Source organism: Myxine glutinosa, chromosome 4 (assembly GCF_964187855.1).
Source record: "Myxine glutinosa chromosome 4, kmMyxGlut1.1, whole genome shotgun sequence".
NCBI classification, from domain to species: Eukaryota; Metazoa; Chordata; class Myxini; order Myxiniformes; family Myxinidae; genus Myxine; species Myxine glutinosa.
In genome coordinates this window covers 120,806,535-120,828,910 of record NC_136264.1, presented here as the reverse complement: position 1 = coordinate 120,828,910, position 22,376 = coordinate 120,806,535, and the positions used below count along the sequence as shown (strand labels likewise).

Here is a 22,376-nt window from a genome sequence, read left to right as displayed (position 1 = left end):
TTACCACGCCCTCTCAAGCCATGCCCACCGAGCTCTGGTTGGCTATTGCCCTTACCGTCACCGCCTTCTGACGTGCTGCTTGATGCGGCCACATCTCGACCCGTGCGCTCCTCCCCCTTTTCAGGCCTACCTCGTGGTTACCCGACTAGTTTCGAGCGAAACCAAGGGCAGCGAACGCTGCTGGCGGCCAAAGCGTAACAAACTGCTGCGGGTAGCCCAAAGCGTAACAAACTGGAGGGAACCCAAATGGAGCGCGGGATCGAGTTTGCCCATGATGTAATTGGAGGGTGGCCGCAAAATGAAAGGACCTAAGCTTATTATTTCTTTACACAACGCAGATGTTACTAGTGAAATGGCCTACTCTTACACATACTATGACATAACTAATTCTAATGGGCCAACGTGTTGCTTGTGGACTAACTATGGGGGGCAAACTTTTAACCTTTAATGATGATGATGTTATCTATCTATAATTCCAGTAATCTCTGTGTGTGTGTGTGTGTGTGTCTGTGTGTCTGTGTGTTTGTTTGTCTGTGACCGCTGTTTCTCGACAACCACGGGTCCGATATACTTGAAACTTGCCAGGTATATTGCTGGGGACCTGAGGATGTGCCTTTTCAAGGTTTCATATTAATCGGAGAAGTAGTTACCGAGCTATGTCCAAAAAACGATTCAACCAATCAGAGAGCAGCGAGCTATCACGTGTGCCGAACGTGGCGAACAGACTCTGCCTCGGACGGCACATTTGAGAGCGTATTCATTTATTTCACGTTGGCAAACTATGTTGGCGCTATGTTGGCGTTAAACTATGTTTTAAAACTAATTAAAACTAATTTGCGATTCATCGTAACTGCGATATGCGACCTTCCGGACAGTCAAATGAGGACGTCACTTCCGGACTTACGGATAGTCATAGTGACGCTGAACGTGGCGAGCAGACGCTGCCTCGGACGGCACATTTGAGAGCGTATTCATTTATTTGACGTTGCAATCTGTGTTGATTGTTGTAAGGTACGATCGATTGTAGTACACGTTTATAATAACTCTGCCGATACAGGCCCGATTAACTGCAGCGCCATCCGAGCTGCGGCGTCGGGACGATACATTCATTGTACGGTCACATCACGCACTTACGGGCACGCCCATGGGCTCATGGGCACGCCCATGCATGCATGGGCGAAGACATTTTTTTTTTTTTTTTGGCAAGGAACGGGCACCCACGTACGGGCACGTCCTAGTATGTACAATTCTCAAAACCTCAACAATATATATATATATATATATATATATCAATAAATAAATAAATATATACACATACATACATACACTCACACACATAATACACTCTCATACACACACACACACACACACACACACACACACACACACACACACACACACACACACACACACACACACACATATACACACACACACACACACGCACACATAATACACTTGCGCACACACACACATACATACACTCACACACACACATGATACACACACACACACACACACATTAGGGTGCATCAAACGCCCCTATGTCAAGAAAACAATCTGTCCCCAATTTTATTTTGTTCCAGTCATAAAATAAAGTTCCTATGCAAAATTTGGTAAGGTTTTGATATCATCTTCTGGGTCCACCTCAGCAAATTAGATTTTGAGTCGGTAGTATCAGAGTCAGAAATTTGACACGCAGCTGTTTTGAGGCCCATAAATAAAAATGAAAGGATTGACCGATTGCTACATACAATAGCTCTTTGGAAAGGTATTATTGTTCTCTGTAGCAATATATAATCATCATAGGGATAGGGATATAATTCACTTATACACAAATAGTCAAAATCATGATTTTATTGGTATAATCATATGTATTATAGATACCAGAATGATATAATTTTTATTACAGTAGAAACATATATACACAATCTTAGCATTTATCATCTTAATACGAGTACATCTGACTATGGATGAACATGAAAATAGAAACAAAACAAAGATACTGTAGTTTTCATGGATATTTCTGACAGTTTAGTCTTGAGCTGCTCGCTTTCGAAGATTCGGTTGCTCCTTGCGGTTGTGCTCAACAACTTGTAGCACATTTTGGTAGTGGTCTTCACTTCTGGCTGCTGAAAGGAAGTCAGAGCTAAGCTTAACTCCCCTTTCTGCAGAGTCATTCACCACATTCAAGGCTTCAACATTAGTCCATGATGTCTGGTAGGCTGCAGAGTTAGTCCATTCTTGAACATCGGTAACTAGAAATGCCCAGTCAAGCTTCAGATGATGAAATAGGTACCATGAATCTGGTCCAACAAAATCAGCCAGAGTGGTCTTCTCAGTCAAGTCATCAGGAAATCTGGGCTTTCCAAACCCAGTACCAACCCGTCCTTGTGGGTTGGTTACTGGAAAATCTGGCTGAACCTCCAGAAGTCTGTCTGCCAGAGCACGGCGATGGTCATGAGGAACAACTGAGCTGAAGAGGGCAAGTGGAACCATCTCTTCTGTGAGGTACCAGAGATGTCGTTTGAAGGCTTTCAGGGCACTTCTTGAGATTCCAGCATTGACAGCTTCATACTGTTTCAGTTTGGAGATGAGCTGCAGGTCATTCCATGGGGCATCGGTGACAGAGGTACATGTCATCCACCAGGAGCTGTATACTAGAGTGACAAACGTGACAAATTCTCTGATCTTTGGCACTTGTTTTTCTGTGGTAATTGTACCTGCTGGAAGATCAGCGATTTGTTTTTCGAAGAGACATAATTTGATTGAGTAGAGGAGCTTCGCCATCCATCTGGCTTTATGCAGTGCACCAGGACGCTTGAAGGTTATTTGATGTTCAGCTACTTCACCATCAAGGAATACAGTACACAGATCAACAAATTCCAAATAATCATGACGTCTTAGAGATTGCTCGGTGTGACAGAGTCTGAGAACATTATTTTGCCAGTCACTTGTCAAACTTGTTGCTGCTTCATTTAGTTGAGATGGATCAAATCGTGAAAGTGGTTCATTGAATGTGTGTGGAAACATTTCAAAGTTCTTGCGAAACCTTGAGAAGAGGAAGATATCTGGTGACTTAGATGCTTCAACTTTAAGATCAGTAAAAATGTGCGTAAGAATGACTTCACCAATGTGGTGTCTGCAGCCTGACCACAGAAGAGCTTTGTTAAGCCGTTGTTGAATTGTTACACAAGCTGCACTGATGTGGCCGGTGTTAGATGCAGTTGTGTCAAATGTCAAGTTGACAACATTCTCTTGGCAGTTCCATGATTCAAGTAGGTTATTAGTCAGCTGAGCAATTATATCTCCAGATTTACGGTCTGTTCCAGGCTTGTAGGATGGAACACCCAGCAGCTTCATATCAGTTTGAGAACCCAAAAGCACAGCCAGGCGTTCTTCAAAAGTGTTTTGGTTAGTTAAGCATGGAAGCAGCTTTGAGTCCCAGTGCAACGTAGCAAGCTTCGGAGGTATCCATTTGTCCTTACAGGTAGTAGCAATATGCTGTCCAATTTTGCGTCTCGATTTATCTGCTGTAGCATATGATGTTGACACCTTCGCTACATCCCCTCCTGTTTCTTCAATAAGAGCTTCTGTGAAAGCAGCCTGTTGGGTTGGTGTCATCTTCATCCTTGTTGCCAGTGAAACAAGACTGGGCCTCTTCAGGATGTCATGTGGAATGAAAACTGATGTGCCAGGTCTAACTAAACGATGATGACTTCTTGAGGTTGTTGGTGTGCTTGTTGAAGGTCCAAGAGTTACTTCTTCATCACTGTCACTAATATTATACACAGTGGTTGTAGTATTTATGTTGAACTCCAGCTCCATACTTGCTCACCTCTCTGATTCTTTTTCCTCGCGGTTCACTTTACGCTGCATCTTATCTGCCAACAGTTTATCTTGGCAGCCAAATGTTGCACAGCGATCTGTCTTCATAGATTCCAGGAATGCTAAGTCTTCAGGATTCTTGATGTGAGAACTAGCATCATTGGGCCACAAGGGAAATGTCTCCATAAATTTCATCTCCATTTGATTCACCTTTGTGATGCTTGCTGGAGTTGTTCTTCGGTTGATAGGGATTGATCTAAGCTTGGAATTATCATCTGCAAGTTTGATAATTTTCTCAATAGCCTTGCGTTCAGAGATGATAGGAATATTAGCCTTGCCATAAAATGGTGTCACTTTCTGCAGTACAAGCTTTGCTGATTCCCACCGAGAGCGTCGTTCAAGTTTGCCATCTTCCGTGTGCCACATGAAACAACGTAGTACTTGTAAACAAGTTGGAAGTCTGGTGCCATTGATCTGGGAATCTTGTTCAGTTATGGCACTTCCAAGACCAAACACCTTGGTGGACTCTCTTGTTGCAACAGATGCTTTCTTTACTGTGCCATCCATTGTTTTATCTGAAAGAAAAAGGTAGTATTTAGTAACAATAATGTCATTTCATAATTATGTACAACAAATAAATCAATTATCCAATTTTATTAGAGTATAGCCTAATAATTGTTTTAATCATCTTGTCTAGTTAAAAGATCTCTGTAAAGACAAGATGACTACAACATTCAGGATATTCTTTAATTTATATATTATATTTTAAAAATACTCTTCATTTAGCTTTATATCCATATTTTGAAAAAAATCATTATTTTGACTATTTGTATATCAATGAATTGTATCCCTATCCCTATGATGATGATATATTGCTACAGAGCACAATAATACCTTTACAAAGAGTTATTATATGTAGCAATCAGTCAATCCTTTCATTTTTATTTATGGGCCTCAAAACAGCTGCGTGTCAAATTTCCAACTCTGATACCACCGACTCAAAATATGAAATGGTGAGGTGGACCCAGAAGATGATGTCCAAACCTTACCAAATTTTGCATAGCAACTTTATTTTATGATTGGAACAAAATAAAATTTGGGACAGATCAATCCAACATCTTTTTAAAAATAGTTGGGCGTTTGATGCACCCTAACACACATACACATAATACATACACTTGTACACACACAAATATACACACTCACATGGTATATACACACACTCACACTCACATGGTATATATACATACACACACACACACACACACACACACACACACACACACACACACACAAACTCATCCATCGAATTATAATAGATATTCACGGTACTTATCCCACCGAATCTGTGTCTAGGTAAGGATATTATCCTCAAGGTAAGAATATCTTGTTTCTTAATAGATGGTATGTTCATCAAACACAGTTGGGGCGATTTTTTGACGCCTTTTCTGTAGACGTCGTAGCAATTCAACCCTTTCATGCAAGACATCATTGCTGGATAAATATAGCGCTTGGAGCCGGCGAAGCCGGTGTTGTGAATGAACGCGTACGTATTATGTTGAAAAGCCAGATTTTGCTGGATCCCTTGAGAATTTCGAAGCTTTGACGCACCAAATCGCTCAATGGAGGCCGCCATCTTGCGGATGCGGAAGTATGCATAACAAATTGAAAAAAGTTCAAAAGGAGTTTGTTTCACCCGTCTTTGTTTGATTCACAATCTTATGCACTTCTAATTTGTAATTAAAATACTTTAAGACCAACCTCGGCCCGCACGGGCCTGGTTATCTTCAACGAAAATCATCACCAAACACCGGAACCAATGAGATTCGAGCATTTGAAAAAATATTTCAAAAACCAAATCACTCAATGGAGGCCGCCATCTTCCGGATGCGGAAGTATGCATAAAAAAATTGCGAAAACGTTCAATAAGAGTTTGTTTCACCCGTATTTGTTTGATTCACATTCTTATGCACCTCTAATTTGTAAAGACCAACCTCGTTCCCCGGGCCGGTCCTGGTTATCTTCAACGAAAATCGTCACCAAACACTGGAACCAATGAGATTCGAGCATTTGAAAAAATATTTCAAAAAAGCTTTTTACCACATTTCGGAGGCTGAAGACGGCGTCAAATATTCTAAAATTGGCGAAGAATTATTTTTTAGAAATCTCGCGGCCGTAGGGGATAGTTTTTCACGTCCGGAAATATCCGAAGTCGAGACGGAATTCACCGAATTAGTCAAGAAGGAAATTTTATAAATTTTAATTTCATCCAGAATGCAAATGGTGTCATTTTGAACTAGGTACGGTACCTACTGTAGTGAAATTATACCAAGGTGAACCCAGGGGTGCTCGCCACGAAAGGGGCCGTCTATAAGACCCGGGACAACCGGGGCGTGCGGACACTTCGGCGGGACTCACTGTGACATTATCCAGTAGTTTGAATGGTATGTACGCCCCCAAATGCTGCGCTGATGCTGCGCTGCGCTAACCATTGTTATATTGAAACTTCCATTGCTGTACTTGAAATGCTCTGATTTAATGCCTATTGCTGCATGTATTGTTACAGGAGGTATTGCCGATCTAAATGATATTAAAGCCTACCCAGAGGTAAAGTCGTGTCTGCGCTTGATTTTCACGACATTTAATATCATTTAGTTCGCCGAATGGCTGACCACAAGATGATCGTGGTTCCGATTCTCGGAGCCGACCCTCAAGCTGAAGGATCTGCATCGGAGTTTGCTCACTGGCTCAACACGCTGCAGAATTACTTCGCTGCTCACGAGACAGAGCCAACCGCTGCGATACAGCTGTCCGTGTTACAGTCCAAGGTCCATCACACTGTTTACAAGACCATTTCTCGATTTGAGACGTATGATACGGCCCTAGCCGAGCTGAAGCGCCTCTACATAAAGAAACGGAGCGCTGTGCACGGCCGGCATCAACTCTCTCAGCGACGGCAACAACCGTCTGAATCGATCGATCGCTTCCCGCAGGAGCTGCGCTACTTATTGGCAGATTGCGTGCAGGACGTCCGGACTCACGAGCAAGTGCAGGACGATTTGCTCCGAGATGCATTCATATCCGGAATTAGTTCTGGAGTCTTGCGGCTCCGTCTCTTGGAGGTCGCGGAGCTGACATTTACAGAAGCACTACGGCTGGCACGCGTATACACAGATGCTCGAGAACAATTGACCGCATATGATCACCCACGAGTCGTGGCGGGGACCTCGCAACTCGCGCGACCCGAGAGGGCCATCGCCGAGGATACGGAGGAGGACCCGACCCCCACGACGGCCGAGTCCCTGGGTGCTCCGGAAGCGGACTCCGCATCCGGCCTCACTGCAGCCGCCGCTGCCAGGCCACAGCCTGCCCGGTATGCAAAATGTTATTTTTGTGGCAATCGGCAGCATCCCCGCTCTGAATGCCCGGCCCGAGAGGCGACATGTCACCTCTGCTCCACCAAAGGCCATTTTGCAAAAGTCTGCAGAAAGGCCGCTCGGGGCACGCATTCCCGAGCGACCTTGAATGGGCTCATCGCGGAGCCAACGGATCGAGCACCGGACGGGGCGCCTTGCACAGCTTTGATGAGCCGCTCTCCTCCTCGCGGGCCTCTGGCTTCTCGCCCGACCTTGGTGAGATACGTCGGGCCGCCGAAACAAATGGCGCGAACGCGACCGGTCACAGAGCATCCAACCTTGACTGGCTTTCAAACGCCTACTTCAAACAAGCGACATGCACCCACTTTGGAAATGCCTCTCGAAGTGCGGCAAACGCAGCACGTGACTCGAGCGCCATCTGATGACAGCTTTTGCGAATTACATGCACCCGCTTTGGCATATGACTCTGCAGATGGCAGAGATCTTTCTCCCGTGGCTCGAGCGCCATCTGGCGGCTGCTCTCACGACCACCCCACACCCACTCTGGCAAATGAAACTACCGAAGAGCCAACTGACTTCAATGCTCCTGCTGAGGCCCGAAGGATTGCAGCCGGCGTGGGATCCACCCGCGAGGCGCGATCTTCTCGCCCGGCCGGAACTATACCTGCCGGGTCTGCCGGCCTAGCGCAGGCCTTCATTCCGCTCACAGTCGCGGACGTTTTTGCGCAAGCTTTGATTGATACGGGATCCACGGATAGTTTTATTGATCAGCGTCTCGTGCATCAACATGGGTGGCCGGTTCTCGGGACAACCCGCCGGATCTTCATGGCATCTCAGGGACTTCGGTTGAGCACAAAAGGGGCGTGTCGATTGAAACTTGTGATAAATGGACGCACGTTCCCGGACGTGTATCTCATGGTATTACCGGCCTTATGCGCTGACGTTCTGTTAGGACTTGATTTCCTTAAGCGGCATGGTCGTTTGGAAATAGACTTCGGAGGGCCGGACACGCTCGCTGTGTGTGCCCTCGCTCAAATGGACATGGAGCCACTCTCACTGTTCCCCAACCTGACCACTGATTGTACCCCTGTAGCCATCAAATCGCGGCGCTACTCTCGCGCGGACGCGCAATTCATTGCGGAAGAAACGGCCCTGCTCTTGAAGGACGGTATCATAGAACACAGTAGGTCTCCGTGGAGGGCCCAAGTCTTAGTGGTGCGGAGTGAGGCCCACCGCAGGCGAATGGTAATCGACTATTCGCAAACGATTAATCGTTTTACACAGCTGGATGCCTACCCATTACCGGGGATGGACGCCCTGGTACGCCAGGTGGCCCTGTATTCCGTTTATAGCACTCTCGATCTACGTAGTGCGTATCATCAAGTCCCCATCTCTAGGGCTGATCGCGTCTTTACAGCCTTTGAATCGGGTCAGCGGTTGTACCAGTTCACGAGACTTCCCTTTGGGGTAACGAACGGCGTCGCTTGTTTTCAGAGAGCTATGGATGACCTCGTTGCGAAGGAGCATTTGACGGATGTCTTTGTCTATCTGGACAATCTTACGGTTTGTGGGTACGACCAGGCGCATCACGACGCTAATCTAAAACGCTTCCTCGAGGTCGCGCGGAAATATCGCTCAACCATGAACGAGGCGAAGTGTCAATACTCTCTACGCACGGTAGACCTTTTGGCGTACACCATGACCCATGGCTCCGTCTCTCCGGATAAGGAGCGTCTGCGCCCTTTGCTCGATATGGCTCCGCCTAGCGATCGGGCTTCGCTGAAACGCGCTCTAGGGCTGTTCGCCCACTACTCAAAGTGGGTGCAAAATTTCTCCGCTAAGCTCCGCCCCCTCGTGGCCTACGACACTTTCCCCATGGGCCCGGCCGCCCTGGCGGCCTTCGAGGGCCTTAAAGTCGACATTGCTGGCGCCGCTGTCGCAACGATTGACGAGAGTGCCTCTTTCGTTTTGGAGAGTGATGCCTCGGATCATGCGATAGCGGCGACTCTCTCCCAAGGAGGCCGCCCTGTGGCTTTCTTCTCGCGGACTCTCACCTCCGCCGAGCGGAGGCATTCGTCTGTCGAAAAGGAAGCGTACGCGATCGTCGAATCAATTCGGCGATGGCGTTCGTATTTGCTTGGGCGGAGTTTCGAAATCATCACGGACCAACAGAGTGTTGCGTTTATGTATGACACCTTACATGCTCAGCGCATTAAGAATGAGAAAATCACCCGTTGGCGTATCGAACTCGCCGACTTCTGCTACACCATCAAATACCGCCCGGGGAAGGATAACCTGGTCGCTGACGCCTTATCGAGGCCGGCCACTTGCGCGGGGGTCGTATCTTTGGAGGGGCTGCGCACTTTGCACAGCACTATGTGTCATCCCGGGGTAACGCGCTTCGCGCATTTTGTGCGCGCGGACAATCTGCCGTACTCAATGGAGGACATCCGCCGCATCTGCCGTGATTGCGCGATCTGTGCGGAACTCAAACCGCGTTTTTATAGCCCCCCTCTGGGGACACTCGTTAGGGCTACTAGACCGTGGGAGCGCTTGGCGATGGACTTCAAAGGGCCGCTGCCAATGTCGAGCAACTCTCGCTATCTGCTCACTATCGTCGATGAGTATTCCCGATTCCCCTTTGCTTACACGTGCGGGGATATGTCGGCTGCCACGGTTATTCGGTGCCTGCAGAATTTGTTTTCTATGTTCGGGTATCCGGCCTACGTGCATACCGATCGGGGTGCGGTGTTCCTGTCCCAGGAAGTGAGGGGCTACTTGCTCCAAAATAATGTCGCTTCGAGCTACACCACCCCATACCGGCCCCAAGCTAATGGACAGATCGAACGCTTTAATGGGATTATATGGCGGGCCGTCATGCTAAGCCTTCGGACCCTCGGCCGAGGCCTCGATAAATGGGCGTGGTCGCTGCCTGCCGCTCTAAACTCGATCCGGGCTCTCCTATGTACTGCCACCAACCAGACTCCTCACGAACGACTGTTCCACCACCCTAGAAGCTCCGGCAGTATCCAGTCTTTACCCAGCTGGCTCGCTGAACCGGGGCCCGCCTATCTCAAACGAGCGGTTCGCACTAGCAAGTACGACCCCCTTGTTGACAAGGTGCAGGTCCTCCAGGCTAATCCCGAGCATGCCCGCGTGTTAACGGCGGATGGCCGCGAGTCTACTGTCTCCGTACGCCATCTCGCCCCTTGTGGGGACGACGACAGGGATATCGACGAACCCGTCTACGAGTCTATGGACTCTATCGAAGCTTCCCCTATGGAACTACCGCTGTTACTCCCGTCGTCCCCCGCCCCCGTGCCCGAAGGCGCAGGGGCGCCCCCTCCGACTCCAACCTCCGGCAGCTATTCCGACGCGGGGGACTCCGGGCTAGGGGACGCCGTGCCCGGTAGTTTCCGAACACGAACTGGCAGGGAGGTTCGCCGCCCCGACCGCTACGGGTGGACCGACTGACGTGGATTGACGTAACCCTTTGGTTTATTGCTGATGCTTGCTTGCAAACTGCCGAGCGGTAGTATAGTTTTAACGACGGGGAGAATGTAGTGAAATTATACCAAGGTGAACCCAGGGGTGCTCGCCACGAAAGGGGCCGTCTATAAGACCCGGGACAACCGGGGCGTGCGGACACTTCGGCGGGACTCACTGTGACATTATCCAGTAGTTTGAATGGTATGTACGCCCCCAAATGCTGCGCTGATGCTGCGCTGCGCTAACCATTGTTATATTGAAACTTCCATTGCTGTACTTGAAATGCTCTGATTTAATGCCTATTGCTGCATGTATTGTTACAGGAGGTATTGCCGATCTAAATGATATTAAAGCCTACCCAGAGGTAAAGTCGTGTCTGCGCTTGATTTTCACGACACCTACTACACCTACCTACGACCAACTACCTAACCTACTGATGCCATCGTGAATAGTGATGGGTAAAATAGTGGCAAGAGGCTTTGGCTTCGCCGGCTCATTGCGGCTTTGCAGTCGGGTACTAGTAGTGACAATACTGGCTGATGAATGGTTGGGTGAAAATACTACTATGCCGCGCGACCAACTCACTGCACTTGCGACGGCTACGCTATAAGAAAATAGTGCTGATTATTAACGGAAATTACTTAGTGTTGGACAAAATTCACGATTCGAACTTTTTATATTGATGAGAAAATAAGTTTCTGAAATTTATTCAAGCGAAGATAAGTTGCACTCTTTTAATGGAATGAAAGTGAATGAAAGCTCAGACCTGCTCATGGCCGAACAGGCCTGATGTCTTCAGCCCACCAGAAAACGAATATGGCAGCCATATTATTTTGTCTGGCCTATGGGTGCCATGGTGGGTGGAGTCAAAAAACAAATGTGGGTAGGGTCCAGCAGATGTCCAACCAATGGGTGCACATTTCAAAAATCGACCCCCAACGAACAACAACAACAACAACAACAGTAACAGCAACAACTATAACTATGCGGAGCTCTCGTCAACCTGCAACACGTCACAAGTAAAAATGTGGAAGATCACAAGAAGGTGGTAAAACATAAAAGCATCACAACTTTGTATCAAAACATGATCCTAGTGAAAAGAAGGTGGAAACTTTGGATTCTGGGAGGACTCCATTCTACCCTCTGACACCCGCTCAAGGAGCGTATGACCAACGGTGGAGAAATTTCATGGGGCAAACGAGCCAGGTAAATAAGCACCAGAAGAAGCAATAAGGCGATTTCATAGGCTCATATTGTATTCTCAAATGATTGTGAAACTCCAAGATTACAAGCCACAAATCAGATGCATCTTATCTAGCAACAAGTATGAATAAAGGATATGAGTGGTACCAAAGTTATTTTGTGTACAAGGTGATCTGGGTAAATTGTACTTTAAAGAGAAAACATACTTACATTTAGCCCTGAACTGCCTTTTTTTCCTGGCTCACCCTAAGGCAAAGAAAAAAAAATTAAAGTTAAATTTTAAGGATTTTTTTTTAACATTAGAATTTTATAGCAGTATCTCTTCTGCTTTTATATGATTATGTATGTTAAAAGCATCCTTCATTGTTGTTTGTGAATGATTTCCTACAAATATAGATCGATGGGATCTCTATATAAAGTGATGTAATGTGTGGAATCCTCAATGAATGAAGAATTGGAAGAAACAAATGCTTCTTTGGTCATTTCATACATGGACTGCAGACAGCAGATGATTATGTTGCTTGCAGAGTCTACAATTGTTTGTCGATAATTTGCAGAAAATTTACTCATTAAATGCGATTTGAACATTGTACTTTCAATCCCTGATGCTCTCAAAGCAATTTCAATTTGAAATGCAAAATAAGAAACGTGTAGAAAGTGTACGCTATGCTCAGACTGATTAAATACTGTGTACAAGTGTGACACCAGGTCGTGCAACATCAAGATGGCAGAATCCATGAGAAAGCCGCTACAAATGTCTATAGTTCTCTGAGCTTTGCCATCAGATACACGCCGAGCTGGTTGCTCTTTTTATTCATCGTTTTCTCCATATCATTTTGATGAATGCTTACCGTGTTGTGATGCACACTCACCCTGGAACCTTGATGCCCTGGTACACCATGCTTGCCATCCTTCCCATCACTGCCATCATGTCCAGGATTTCCACGATCACCCTGTGCAAAAAAAGTTATTTTCTATATTTTCACTGAGTAGTTGGGAAACTAAAGATTGACCTCCTTCAGAATACATTGAGTGATAATTATAATTGGATTATAAGCCCCATTTGGATTATAAGATTATAAGCCCCAGTGTGCATCTCAACTGGCACGGTCTTCAAGCAGCCATCAATCATCTGGACTGGTCTCCCATCTCTACCGCCTCTGACATCAACTCATCCTGGGAATTCTTCCAAAGTAAATTGCTCTCTCTCATGCACAGATTTATCCCATCTCGTCTTCAGTTGTCATACCCTTCCTCCCGTCCATGGTACACGGAATCTTGTGGTGAGGCTATTGCCCAGAAACAACTTGCTTTCGTCTCCTGGAAAGCAAATCCAACGGAAGGAAATCTCATTTCCTTTCACAAAGCCCGAAACAAGTGTGTGTCCACCCTCAGGAGAGCCAGGAAACAATATCTCTCCGTTCTCAGGACCGAACTCTCTTATCTGTCTCCCTCTTCCAAATCCTGGTGGCGTCTGGTCAAATCTGTTTCTGGTGTTTGTTCCCCCTCCATCCCCTCCCTCACCTCAAACGGCCACACTGACTGACTCCGCACGTGAAAAAGCTGAATGCCTCAACTCTGTGTTTGCCTCTAAATCTTGTGTCCCAAACCCATCCCTCTCTGTACCCACCGTACCCAGCTGCTCCTGGACTCTGTGTCCTTTCCTCCTGACAAGGTGGAAAAGTTTCTGTCAACCCTCGACTCTGATTCTGCAACTGGACCTGACGGCATCAGCCCGCGGGTCCTAAAATCCTGTTCTTCTGCTCTTTCACTCCCTCTCTCTGTTCTCTTCACCCTCTCTTTTGCTCAATGTCATCTGCCATCTGCTTGGAAATCTGCCAACATCACCGCTTTGCACAAAAAAGGTGCAAAATCATATCCCAGCAACTACAGACCAATCAGCCTTCTCCCAATTATCAGCAAAGTCATGGAATCCATCATTGCTTCAGATATGAAATCTTTCCTCTTCTCCAATAGCTTGATCTCTGATCATCAATTTGGTTTCAGACCTGGTCACTCTACTCTGGACATGCTGCTTCTGCTTTCTCAACAATGGATGGAGGTCCTCAATGCAAACAGGAAATTAGAGCTGTCTCCCTTGACATATGACGTGCCTTCGATAGTCGATACGGTCTGGCACCCCGCTCTGCTCACCAATCTCTCCTCTTTTGGTATCCATGGAAATCTCCACGCATGGCTGGCGGACTTCCTCTCTAGTCGTAGTCAACGTGTGGCCCTGAATGGGTTTCTCTCATCTCCTCTTCCTGTTCAGGCTGGAGTTCCCCAAGGCAGTGTTCTGGGCCCTGTGCTTTTTCTGGTCTTCATCAATGATCTCTCTGATTCTCTTGAAAAAATCCTCTCTATCTCTTTGCTGATGACTCTACTCTCTGTCGCTCCATTCTTCATCCCTCAGATCGGCAGTCTGCAGCATCCTCACTCCCTGCAGACCTGGACAAAATCACAGACTGGGCAAACAAGTGGAACATGTCTTTCAATCCTGACAAATCTCACACTCTTACGATGTCTCTCCGAAAAGACCAACTGGACAACCCTCCCATCCACTTTCTGAATAATCCTCTCCAAGAAGTTCTGTCACTCAAGCTTTTGGGTCTCACTATCTGCCATGATCTTTCCTGGAAAAACCACATTTCAAATCTGGCCTCCAAAGCCAGTCGCCGACTGGGCATCCTCCGTCGTGCGAAGTCCTTCCTTGTCACACCTGAGCTCCTCACCACATACAAGGCTTTCATCCGCAGCTCAATGGAATACTGCTCTCCCCTCTGGGCTGGTGCTCCTGCCTCACACCTAGCTCGTCTTCACGCTGTTGAAACCAAAGCATTCAGAATCATTGGAATCTCCCGCGATGAAGCTAACTCCAAGGGCCTCTCACTCACTCACCGCAGGCAGGTTGGTGGTCTTTCCGTCTTCTACCGGCTCCTCTCTGGCCTTGTCCCTCCAGCTCTCTCTCTGGGCTCTGTCCCGCAAATATTCCTACAGGTCGCACAAGATCTGCCTGCAAACCTCTTATGGTTAAACTGCCAAAATCAAGACTCTCTGTTCACCTTCACTCCTTCATTCCTCTTTTCTCCCGCCTCTGGAACAAACTCCCTCACTCTCTTCAATCCCACTCCACCCTCCAGGTCTTTAAAACAGCTGTTAAGCACCATCTCTTATCTTCCCCCATCCAAAACCTTGATCTTTTCTACCCCCGCTAATTTCACCCCAATTCCACTTTTTTGAAATACCAACTTCTGTCCTGGAAGTCCTTGGTGTCCTTGTGTTTTATACTTTCCCCCCCCCCCCCCCCCTCCCCTTCCCACGCCTCCTCCCCCCAAGCCCTCTCCCTCCCACACATCTCCCTGCTCACAAATGTTGTGTTTGTGTGCTTCCCCTTCTCTCCCCATCTTGTCTTCCCTCCCCTCTTTTTATATATTTTGTTTGTTTGGTTGATTTGTTTGTGAAGTAAATGTTAGCTCTTTCACGAGCCTCGATTCAGTATACAAAAAAAAATTCCAATATACCTCTTCGGATAAATCTCTCAGGATTGTAGAATTCCTTTTGTTTGTATACGTGGTCAAGGCTCTTGGAAGAGCTGAAGCAGAATGGAGATTTCTCCCACCTTATTTTCTTTCCACCAATGAGTCAATCCAGTATGACATCAATGATAATGCGTTGGGTTATGCAAATGAAGCATTTGCTAAAAGCACCCTTCATCCAGGGTGGCCCATATGTTTTGTTACTCCTACTAGATAACCACCTTTAGAGGCCATTTTTCCCCGCAAAGCAGGGGTTGGCCTTTTTCGGGAACCGTGGTTGTTGTTGTTTTTTGGTCCCCTTTTTGAAGCAATGTTTTACGGCCGGATGCCCTTCCTGACGCCAACCCTTTTTGCCGCCTTTAACGACAAACAGGGAATTACCAGTGAACTGGTACTCAATTAGCCGACCTCGGAAGGATGACAGGCTGAGTCAACCCCCCTGGCGTTAATTCAGCGATCGACCGGGATTCGAACCCAGGATCCTAGGATCCTAAGCCGGCACCCTAGCCGCTAGCCCAACACCAGGGATTACTAGTTACTACTACTAGCAAACTTACTAGTTACTACTACGAGCAAAAAGTTACTACTACTAGTTACTCCTACTAGCAAATAACATTTTCTTGTCAGTTTGTTAAGTCTCTTGCCGGTTGCTAGGTTCACGAGGTTCGTTTATGTTGTGAATAAATGGAGTAACACAAGTCTGCAATGTCTATCAAGTTAATACATTTCAAGAGGGCACAAAAGCATCGAGTATGGATCATGTTGTATAGTCAAATAGCATAAAGACCTAACCAAAAACTTTGCATTTTAAAGCTCAGCTGTTCATCAATGAGTATGCAAATGATATCCAGAGCTTACTTAACTCTCTATATATCTCTCTTTTTTAAATACCCTCCTCTCTCTATCCCTCCCTTTGTTTCTTCATTAAAGGTTTTAGTGAATTTCACTCTCTTGCAATCATGGTGCTCTGCATGCTTAAATATATGAAGAAAGAGCTTTGATCAGTAGTTGATCAGCAGGACAAAACAATCAACAGTTCTGTCCTGCTGAAAAATTCATGTGATAAATAGCCGAACCTCCTTTAGAGTGGATGTGTACAATCTATATACTAAATAGCCAAACTGTGGTTTTTTGATTGGATGTTTGGATGGCCAGACCATGTATTAGTAAATCGGTGGGCGGTCAATCGGAGGACTGGCTTACACCCACTGATTGGACAGCTGACCTTGGCCGCCATGTTTCTGCTCAGATCGGCCCAAGCCATCTGCAGAAGCATTATACAGTACTGTATTCACAATCGTTATGCCTTCCATTTCAGTTTTCCTTTCAGTGTAAAGCAAGGATGACCATATATATATATGCATATACTGTATATATATTTTTTTTTTTTTTTTTTTTTTTTTTTTAATATATATATATATATATATACACACATCTCGAAAGGTTGCAAGCGATAGCCGTCACAGGCCTTGAAAAGGCCATAGCACGTATGGGCCTCAGGCTTTTGGCCTTCAGGCCTCGAACAACTTTTTTCTCCGAATATATCATGTTGTTGTTGTTATTGTTGTGAAGGTAATATGTGAAGACTAGTAAAAAGCCCTTCAAATATGACAGGTTGAAACAGTTTATTCGACGTTGCAGCCTCATGAGCATACCAAAATCTCAAGACACAGCTCTGCGCGTGTTGCACATCACGTGCAGCGAATTTCACCTCCCTGTGCCTTGTATTTATTGTTATTTAAAAAAACGCTTCTGTACACCACCAATGAGGCTCTATTTGCAAGCCACCGTCTACAATTCCAATAGAAGAGACATAATTATTCTTTTATGGAAAATGTTTTCCGAGTTTGTTTCATCCTCAAAAATAGACCGTAGTGAACACACATTCGTGCTAAAAGATTGGCCTTTAAAACCTGCCCTTATGAAGGCTGACAGACATCTGTACAAACACACAAACTGACATTGTGTTTATATGGTAGATATCTTGAACACTGCCTAGGTGTTTTTTTCTTTCTCCGCAGTGATGTTGTTTGGGAGAAATCGAGGCTGTGCTTTTTGTGATTTCATCTGAAGCACAACAAAGAAATCCCACCCAACGTTTTGACCCATTCATGTTATAAAATCCCGTTTCAACCCATTCCTGTTTCAAATTTCCGTTTTGATTGTGGTAACAGTAAGTATCTGGCTCAGCTCACTTTCTGCCCATAAACATGATTTATCAAAAGGAACTTCTGCGATAGATAGATGATTCCCGTAGGCTTTTTCTCAGGATTTGTTGCGGGGATGGTTGATCCATGTAGCCCAGATGGAATAGCACAATGTGTAATTACAAGAGACCAATATCGGGCGTACATGGAGCAACTTGGCGTATTTGCAGGTAACCTGGAGATAAAGGTGATTTGTGAGATGTACAATTTTACAGCAATGGCTTCTTCAGGGAGGTGCTGTTAACTATTGATGTACTCTGAATTCAGTTCTTTCTAGAAATGCCAGAGGAAAGAAAAAGTTTCAAGTATTTCGAGGATGATCAGCTGAAAACAGAGGATTCACACACACATTAACCACTGAGGTACGATTCTATTTATCCGTCAGGAGCTGTGTATTATCTTGCTAAAGTGCTCCTCCTCCACCTCGAATCCTCCCCATCTGTTACGTGGAAGTTCCGCGGGCTCTACTAGTATACTATATTGTGGGTGTCTATGGACATCTCACTAATGTCTCATTTCATCTTTCATTCTCATCGCTACTTTATGTATTTCATTTTCTCTGAGAAAAAAAATACAATTTAAACCAACACTGTCATATTCCTAGCTACCAAGTCCAGATTAAAAGCAATAATAATTTCACTTTTACATTTATCAAAGGCTCATAGAGAAGCTTGTACATCAATCATATGCAGGAGAAAGATCTCAGGAGACACATGTGTGCCCTTATGTGAATTACAAGGGTATTAGTAGACAATGCACAAATACATGGGATTTCAACCTAGATTCACCTGCCTCACAAGTCTTCTGTTTGGAACGGAACACTAAACCGGCTAACCAGAAAACAGCCATTTGCAAACAGACAACAATACATATGCTTTAAAGTAAATAAATGTGCCAGAGATAAAAAGTTCCGGCTCTTGGAATGTGACCCCATTGTTCATTGTGGAGCCAACACCAACATTACCGGTCCTGCCTTTGATCCCTCCTTGCCTGGCGGTCCCTGGCAAAAGGAGAACAACTTGCTTAATGGTTGTACAGCAATAAATTGACCATTACTGTGCGTGGAAGTACTATAAAATGGCAAAGTAAAACAAATATTTACCTTGCTTCCTGGGCTTCCCAACGGTCCCACAGCACCCTAAAAAAACAAGTGTTGTTACAATAACTACACAATAGATCATACAACTGAAATAATTAAATTAAACTGTGATGCTTATGGGTTTAAATTATATAATCAGCAATGCCACTGTTGTGAAAAAGTCTGGTTATTTTCTTCTACGATTGTGGATAGATTGAGGAAACATTTGTATGTTCCAGAAATGTCAAATGCACAAAGAGCAAGCAATTGGTCAACGAAATATCTATAATCCTCAACAAATTCAATTGCACGAGAAACAACCGGTCCCCAAGATACGGCCAGGAATTTGGAATTTGCCCATGATTGTACCGATAGTTTACCTACTCTTCACAAAGGACACCATGATATTTAACGTCCACCAACTAATGCCAGCAGACACAGTTTAACATCCTTCTGAGGGAAGGCACACACATTGATGAATCACCATGCCTGTGAAACACTGGGATGACAGGTTATATCTGGGCCACAATTCAAACCCATGATAGATGGCTTAGAATCCCTTAGATAGTGTGCACTCTTCTAGACCACCCTGCCAACACCTGTGTTAATATCATTATTATGCCATTATCATCGAAGAAAATTAACTGATTAATTTGTGGTTATAATAATTTTGATGAAAACCTAATTTGGATGACATAGACATAGAGGCTTGGAGTCAGGATTGGAGGAAGACGTATGAACAACCTAAGGTATGCTGCTGATACCAGTGTTGCCAAAAATAAAGCGAACTTGATGAAACTGCTGCAGACAGTGAAGAAGAAAAGTGCAAAAGCCCTACCCCTACAGGTCAAAAGCCCTATAGGTCATTATTTTAACCTAAAAACTAGAGCCATGCGACCGTGTCACCAATATGCCTCCACATAGTCTGACAACGGGTAGATGCCCTCGCTCACTGTCCTAAAAATAAACAGGTTTGATTTAAATCCCTTCAGCTGTTTTCAAGTATCACATTTTCACCAGCCATGACAGGTTTCACATCGATCTGTGAAGCGGTTTCAGAGAAGGGATTTTTTTTCAATGTCGGCTTTCAAGCTAATATGGCTGCCACACCACGTGACATATGACCTTAAAAAATGTACACTCTGCATATGTATGGGTAGGGGATCATGTTTTTGAAGTTTCGTGTTGATCGGATAAGGTTCGTTTTTCTATCCAATATGGCTGCCAAACCACATGAACCACGACATCATCATTTTCAAACTTTATGCAACAATCGTGTTAGATGATATTTGTAAAATTTTGCAGTGATACGGTAAGTGGATTCAGAGACATAATGATTTCATATTTTCCTTCAATCCAATATGGCTGCTACACCATGTGACCAATGATGTTTTCATGATCATCTTTTAATCGCGATGCCAAGTCAATGACACACGTAAAGTTTTGTGTCAATCGATTTGGTGATTTGTGAGAAGATGTTTTTTAATGGTTCTAGGTTAAATCCAATATGGCTGCAAAACCATGTGACTTATGATGTCGTAATTTAATATTTCAATACAAATGGGTCATCGATCATGTGCATGCAATTTCAGATTTTTAGGATAAGGAATTCGATTATAACATTTTTGGCTGGTATACCACTTCACCTATGATGTCATCATTATCATGCTTTTGTTCCCCATTGGGAGTACTTGACAATGTGCCATGTTTCAAATTTTTCCATTCAGCAGTTTCTGAGAAATATTTTTTTATTATTTGCGTTTAATCCAATATGGCGACCATACCACGTGACCTATGACGTCACAATTATCATAAAAACATACTGCATGGGTGTCACTCCTACCCTGAAAGTTTTGTCTCAATCGGGCATGCGGTTGCTGAGAAAAACGAGGTTTGGCCCATACGGACGGACGGACGGACAGACAATCTGAAAACATAATGCCTCCGGCCACCTTCGGGGGCAGAGAGAGGCATAAAAAGACTAAAATCTTGTCAACGGAGAAGATTTATGTATTCAGATTGGGAGACGATCATGTGGTAATTGTAGAAAGTTTCATCTTCCTGGATTCTATGATTGAAGTGAGTGGAGCATGTAGAGGAGGAATTAATAGAGGGTTAGCACTGAGAAGACAACAATGCAAGGATTGGCAAGGATCTGGACAGACAAAGATGTGACAAAACAAACCAAGAGGAGGCTGGTGAAGGATCTGGGATTTCCAATTGCAATTTATGGATGTGAGTTATGGACAGTGAAAAAGAAAGGAAGAAGTTTGATAGTTCTGAAATTTGGTGGTCGAGACAAATGTTAAAAATTCCATGAACTGACTGCAAGAAGAACAAACAAGAAATATGTCATGCATAGCACGATACTTGCAAAATCCCTAAAATAAGTTGTTGGCCTATGATGACCACAAAAATAGTTGGTGGTTGAATTCAGTGACTGGGTATGCAAATCCTCTTGAAATTTTAAATCAGATGAAAATTGAGGATTTTAGAAATTTGGTCAATGTTGACCTCAAAAATATTTGGTGGTGGAATTCAGTGAACATATATGCAAATCCTCTTAAAATTTCAAGTCAATCAGATGAAAATTAAGGATTTTATAAATTTGGCTGATGTTGACCTTTTGGCCTATGTTGACCTCAAAAATAGCTGGTGGTTGAATTCAGTGACCAGCTATGCAAATCCTCTTAAGATATCAAGTCAATCGGATGTAAATTGAGGAATTTTGGAATTTGGCCTATGTTGACCTCAAAAATCGTTGGTGGTGGAATTCAGTGAATTGTCAAAAATATTGACAATGCAAATCCTCTTAAAATTTCAAGTCAATTGGATGAAAATTCAGGATTTTAGAAATCTGGCCTATGTTGACCTTTTGGCCTATGTTGATCTCAAAAATAGTTGGTGGTTGAATTCAGTGACCAGATATGCAAATACTCGAAAGATTTCAAGTCAATCGGATGAAAATTCAGGATTTTAGAAATTTAACAAAATTGGTGACCTTTGGCCTATGTTAACCTATTGACCTTTTGAAGTCAAAAACAATAGGCTTCTTGCTTATGACCAACCCTACAATTTGGTGAAATTTAGTGAAGATCGATTGAAAATTGTGATCTGTTGGTGACTGACATACAGACAGACAGACAAACAGACAGACAGACAGAATGATAAATCACTCATAGAGCGACACGGCAAAACAGAACAAAGTAGAATGGCACTCAATAGAGCATTCTTTTGACCTCAAAAATAATTAGTGGTTGAATTCAGTAACCTGATATGCAAATCGTCTTCAAAGTTTAAGTTAATTTGATGAAAATTGACAATTTTAGAAATTTGGCCTATGTTGACCTTTTGGCCTATTTGACCTCAAAAATAGTTGGTGGTTGAATTCAGTTCGCTGATATGAAAATCCCATTCAAATTCCAAGTCAATCGGATGAAAATTGAGGATTTTAGAAATTTGAAATGGTTGTTGACCAATGGTCATTGGCCTATGTTGACCTTTTGGCCGATGCTGATCTCAAAAATAGTTGGTGGTAGAAATTCAGCTAGCAGATATGAAAATCATATTCAAATTTCAAGTCAATCGGAAGAAAATTGAGGATTTTAGATATTTGAAAAAAGTGGTTGACTTTTGCCTATGTTGGCCTTTTGGCCGA

The 22,376-nt window shown here is 44.4% G+C and overlaps 1 protein-coding gene across 1 annotated transcript in view; it reads right to left on the bottom strand.

Annotated features, from left to right (window-relative positions):
• The window catches only part of LOC137425150 (uncharacterized), a 510,298-nt gene that overhangs the window by 221,186 nt on the left and 266,736 nt on the right, over nucleotides 1-22,376 (bottom strand). Inside the window, exons 51-54 of the mRNA XM_078776351.1 lie at nucleotides 18,743-18,778; nucleotides 18,605-18,640; nucleotides 12,770-12,850; nucleotides 12,108-12,143 (exon numbers count right to left, since the gene is read on the bottom strand). Coding sequence (XP_078632477.1) covers nucleotides 12,108-12,143; nucleotides 12,770-12,850; nucleotides 18,605-18,640; nucleotides 18,743-18,778 — 189 coding nt within the window. The remainder of the gene's footprint in view (nucleotides 1-12,107; nucleotides 12,144-12,769; nucleotides 12,851-18,604; nucleotides 18,641-18,742; nucleotides 18,779-22,376) is intronic.